We start from the raw sequence: 5,811 nt of genomic DNA, 5'->3' as shown, positions 1-5,811 counted from the left end.
ATTGGCCCATCTGATCAAGATCCCGTTGTACTTTGAGGTAACCTTCTTCGCTGTCCACTACACCTCCAATTTTGGTGTCAATTGCAAACTTACTAACCATACCTCCTATGTTCATATCCAAATCATTTATATAAATGACGAAAAGCAGCAAACCCAGCATCAATTCTAATGGTGCACTGCTAATCACAGGCCTCCAGTCTGAAAAGCAACCCTCCACCACCACCCTCTGTCTTCTACCTTCCAGGCAGTTCTGTTTCCAAATGGCTAGCTCTCCCTGTATTTCATGTGATCTAACCTTGCTAGCCAGTCTACCATGAGGAACTTTGTTGAATGCCTTTCTGAAGTCCATATAGATCACATCCACTGCTCTACTCTCATCAATCTTTTGTTCCTTCTTCAAAAAACTCAATTAAGGTAGTCAGACACTATTTCCCACACACAAAGCCATGTTGACTATCCCTAATCAGTCCTTGCCTTTCCAAATACATGTAAATCCGGTCCTTCGGGATTCCCTGCAACAATTTACCGATCAACAATTCTTAAATTTTATGAGTTTCTGGTGTTGACTCCTTGCAGTTTTGATTCAGCTAATCTTTAACCTACCTTAATCGAGCACTGTCTGACAAAAAAGTAGAGTTCTGTGTTGGCTTCATCAACATTCCTTTCAAGTCAATGACTGAAATACCTAAGGCTAGATCTACAGCAGAGAATCTTCGGCTCTCCCTATCTTGGCTCCAAAAGTCTCTATTATTTTTCATGCATTAAACTATTTGTTGAATCTTGCAAAATTAGCTGCAATATTTGCGGTTTTACTCGCTGCAATATGATGCATTTTGAAATGCTCTGAAAGACACAGCGAGATGTTTATAAAATGCCACTTTTTGTTTGTCCCACCATGATACTGCACAGAAGGTGTGACAGAAGAGGGAGGGTAAGTATTCAACTCATTATACCTGTGCCAGTTCTTTGAGCAATCCAATTTAACCCACTGCTTAGCTCTCACCCTTTGGCCCTGTTAAATTTCTTTTTCAAGTGTCCAAATCCTCTGGAACCACATACTCCTTGCTAACTGTGTGTACAGTGTTTGCGTAATATCAATCTGAGCACAAGTAAAGCAGATTATGACTGAGTTGTCTCAAAAACTAATTGGTTCTATCAATTCAATATGTTATTTTGAACTTACTGGTCATCTCCTGGATATTTTGCCTCTCACTGACAGAAATATGTTGTTCTTTCAACTGGTGATCTATCACATTCATCTCCTGTTTCAGCTGTGTAATCTGCTTCTCCAGCTCTTTGATAGCATCCTGTTTCTTTTTGAGAACCTTGCTGTGGAACTAAGCACAAAGCAATTCATAAAGTCAAACAGTTATCAAATTTCTCCTTGGGGATAATTTTGCTAAAGTGACAAGGGTTGAGCATATATGTTTGTTGAGAATACATACGGAATAATCATCTTGTGTGGATTGATAGCCATTTAGCCCCCTAATTGTATGTCAGTGTTTTTGTTCTGTTTGAGCCTCCCCTTGCTCTGCTTTCACTCACCTTTCATTAAATTTTATTTCCATCTCCCTCACACTTATCTTGCTTTCTTAAATGCATCTCTTGTAATCATTTCCACATTCTCACCACTCTCTGGTAAGGACCTCTCTGATTTCCCTAACAAAAATAGAAATTGCTGGAGAAACTCAGCAGGTCTGACAGTCTCATTGGAGAGAAAACAAACTTAAAATTTTGAGTCCAGTGAGCCTTCTTCACTGAACTGCCACGTCTGCTAAGTTTCTTCAGCAGTTTGAGTTTTTATTTCCAAATTTCCAGCAAGTACATTTATTTGTTTTATCTCAGAATTCCTTGTTAGACTTATTTGCGATCATCTTATTTTCGGTCCTTTGTTTTGGATTCAACTACAAGTAGAAACACCTTTTGGTGCATAAAACCTTTGTAACCTTTAAAGAGCTCATCAGGTCAATCTGATTTCTCCTGCAAGATATGACCTCTTCTAGTATCAGATTCAAGTGAATGCATTTCATTCAAAAACAATGAAAATTAAGCTGGTGAGATCCTGGGAAACTTGTTCATTTATGGGCTTTGCTTTTGTACCTCCATTGCTTCTTCTAATTGAGTAGCATCGTTTGAAGTTATTCTCTTAACCACCCAACCACAGGGAACTTTCAGGGTTTAGGAATTAGTGTTCACACCCCTGAGACTGCATAAAGTATATTTAATTGATATCAATTACCTTCTCCTGACCTTGAACTGAACGTTCCATTCCCATAATGTGTGCAATGATTTGAGACTCATAATTCGCCTCCCTTAGATACTAGGAAAGAACAATACAGTGTTAGTCGTGAAAAGGAAAAACACCCATTGTCATCACTTATACCTGCTTTTTGTTGCAAGAGAATGGTTGTGCTTTCTCAGATAGAACTTACATTTTCTCCCTTGCCTCCTTGGTCTTTCCCCTTAAAAGCAATGCTGAGAGAGGGCCCCACATCCAGACACCCAAGTGAGACTAGGCAGCTCAAGGAGAATTTTTCCTGGCAGGTCAGATTGAATTCTGATATTCAGGGGTCACCCTCTCAGGAGAATTTTTTTCCTTTTCCCCTGGGTTCCCTGTCAGGAAAGCTTCCCTGTTCCCCTCGGGTTCTCATCAAGAGGTTTTCCCCATTCCCAGAGTTTCTCCATGTCTCAGGCCGGTCAGTTTCATCGGGATGGTGTTAGCCCTTACCATCTGTGCCTGTTTGCTGATCTTCAATTTCAGGATGTCTCGGATCTTGTTATGCAAGTCATCCATTTGCATTAGCATCTTCTGGCATTCCCACTCCACCTGAACAATTTTTTTCCTGAAGTCCTTGCGTTCCACCATACTGGCCACTTTCTTTTCTCCTAATAACTGGATACCAGTGAATAAACAGTGATCATACATCAATTCTAGCAAAGACATTTAGCTAGATTACAAATGAGAATGCCCCTAATCCGTCTCATTGCATCTTTCCCTCCCAGCACAGCTCACTTCCCACTTTTGTTGCCCCACTCTTACTGGAAGCCTATTCCTCTTGACATTCTAGTTAAATCACCCATTAAATCAGAATCATCCTCTGAGATATCTCTTCTTTATCCCTTTGTTGTAGGCATCTAAGTTATGTCTGATTTCTTACTCTCATTGAAATTCATGCTTTTTAAAATGCCACATCCATTTTTTTCTTTGATTCTGTTCTGACTCAAGGTTTCATTAGTTTTCTAACTGAACCATAGCTAATTCTAGCTGTGACATTTCAATTTTCCCTCCTAATTTCCTATATGCTGAATAATCATTTAAAGCATCTCATCCTTCTAAGATCCTGTTTTTATTTCTACGTTCAACTTATCTGCTGACTCTCAGTTTAGCCTTAGACAAGGCTTTCAAATAATCTACCATGATGTCTTCTATTCCCAGAAATGTATTTGCAACATACAAAGCCATTCTGAAAGCCCAATCCATGCATAAACTTCACCACAATATTCTGTTTTATATCCAGACCCTCCACATACCTCTCTTTGAAAGAGACACAGATCTCTCAAACAAAATGAATTCTGATTCAGGATGACTCCAGCATTCTGTGTCAACACCAATTTTTTTTTATTTTGGACTGTGAGCTTAAAAATGTGAGCAAAAAAATACTTCAAACAAAAGCAACTGGAAGGACATGCGTTTTTAAAACAAATAGTTACTGGAAGTCATTGTGCAACAAAATGGTATTCCAACAGTGAGCGACATTCTCTTTGCAAAATCCCTTCTTGAAAGGGAAAAAAGGAAAACCACCTTCAGAGACGCTGAAAGTGAATCTTCAATTGAATGAAAGGTTGAGAATTGGCGTGCTCACAATCTCATGTTCTCCTTGAAGGGTTGCAAGGAACAGGAGTAAAACATCTCATTTATGTCTATAATCTGGACTGGTACAAGAACTGTGCTGCACTGATTTTTGTTCTTGCTTTACCCCACCAGTAATATTTCCATCTTGGTTAGTCTCTTTTAGAAAGGGGGAGAGTTTAAGTTATATGAGAGTTATAAATTCATAATTCATGTTTCTTTTCTGCTGGTGGTGGTTAAAAACAATCTGCAATAAATTACTGTTTTCGTGTTAAATACAGAAATTTATTCTAAGCTGCATTCATTGGTTAGGTAAATTACGAACATTGGATAATTTAATTAAATCATTTTGCATTTGTGACAACTTTGTGAATAGTGAGGCTTAATTTTAGGCACACTACCCCAGTGGGTAGTGATATTGGTTATGATCCCAGCTGATGGTAACACTGAACAAGTCAGGTCCCAGAACAAAACCTGGCATGGCTGTTAGCCACTGAAACATATTTACAGAAGGCTGAAGATGTTCTTTAACATCAGAACATACACAAAAAAGCTATAGAATTTAGTCAGAAAGATCTTAAAAGAAACATCAAAACAAAGTTTAAATCAGTTTCCCAGCGCTATCTGTTACAGAGACTCAATTCGAGCTCAGGTTTTTAAATTCTTATTTCAGTGATACTTTCTAGTTTCTTTCCTGTGGACCAGGGGACCTTTCTGAGTCCACTGCTCTGAATATTTCATAATTATGATGGTCTAGATTTTTTCAGTTCTAACAACCTGAAGATTCCAAACTTTCCTGGCTTGGAAGCTTCATAGACTAGAAACCACTTCTGCTGAGGTGACGGAGTCCCCTTGAGCTGGACTAAAAACTGTCATTCTTCTACTCAGAGGAAAAGCTGCTCTCCTCTGAATTGAACTTTGGGTTTTTCTGAACTAAAACTTGGAACCTTATGTTCTGAAGTCAAAACTAAACTAGTTGCCTTAATGTGTTTACTTGACTTGTTATAAACTCAACAGTATGAACATTGAATCTGTTAACACCATAGACAGCTGCAACACAGTTGGCTGAAGTTATTTGCATTCTTAGAAATGATGTGTTTAAGGTCACTGTCCAAATGGCTAGACTTTAAAAAAAATCTTAAGACTAAACAAAACCCATCTGTCCCTATTTAGACTTACAACATAAAGTCCAAATTCAAAAATAATGAAAATGTGCACACTTATGACAACATAAATAGGCCCCAAACCTCCTAGTGTTTCTGAATCTCGAGTTTGCAATAAACCACATCAAGGTGCTTGTTCTGGTAGTGACTCTGGCCTCAAATTCATGGATGATGTATCTCACAGAACATTTTCCTTTTAAACTTGCTCCCCATGGTAGAGAAAAAGTGAAATGGTCAGTCTGGCTCCTTACCTGAATGGTGCTGTTCAGATCCTCCACGACGCCTTTATGCAGGAAAATGGAATTGGAATAGTCAGGGATGAAGTCACTGTTCATCACCTCGACTTGGCCTTGTTTCAACACGAGTTGCACCATCAGATTCAGCTGGAACTGTGACTTGATTTCACGCAGACTGCTTACAGTGTGAGATGTAGAAAGAGCACAACTTTAAAATTTGGCAACATCATCATAGGCCATTCCAAAGGTTACCTACTTCAAGGAATCTTCCCCACAAATAAAAAAACCTGTATTTCTATAGCACCTTTCCCAACCTCAGCATATCTCAAAGTGCTTTATAATCAATTAAACATTTTTCTGAAGTTTGGTCACTGTTGTATTATAGGAAACACAGCAATTAATGTTCACATAGCAAGCTCTCGCAGATGCAACATGATAATCACCCAGATATTCTGTTTCAGAGATAGCAGGAACTGCAGATGCTGGAGAATCTGAGATAACAAGGTGTAGAGCTGGATGAACACAGCAGGCCAAGCAGCATCAAAGGAGCAGGAAGGCTGAC

The 5,811-nt window shown here is 38.9% G+C and overlaps 1 protein-coding gene across 1 annotated transcript; it reads right to left on the bottom strand.

The window, feature by feature from the left end:
* Positions 1-398: 398 nt before the first annotated feature.
* LOC125482505 (cilia- and flagella-associated protein 43-like) lies at positions 399-5,589 on the bottom strand. The gene is made up of 4 exons (XM_048594589.1): positions 5,265-5,589; positions 2,729-2,893; positions 2,240-2,320; positions 399-1,337 (listed from the first exon to the last, which is right to left on the bottom strand). The coding sequence occupies exons 1-4, from the start codon at positions 5,385-5,387 to the stop codon at positions 1,161-1,163; spliced, it is 546 nt and encodes a 181-aa protein (XP_048450546.1). The 5' UTR covers positions 5,388-5,589; the 3' UTR covers positions 399-1,160.
* Between the last annotated feature and the right edge of the window lie 222 nt (positions 5,590-5,811).

This window comes from Rhincodon typus, unplaced genomic scaffold (assembly GCF_021869965.1).
Source record: "Rhincodon typus isolate 14 unplaced genomic scaffold, sRhiTyp1.1 hic_rhity00011351, whole genome shotgun sequence".
Lineage (NCBI taxonomy): Eukaryota > Metazoa > Chordata > Chondrichthyes > Orectolobiformes > Rhincodontidae > Rhincodon > Rhincodon typus.
Note: the sequence above shows the minus strand (reverse complement) of the source record. Positions and strands in the feature narration are given on the sequence as shown.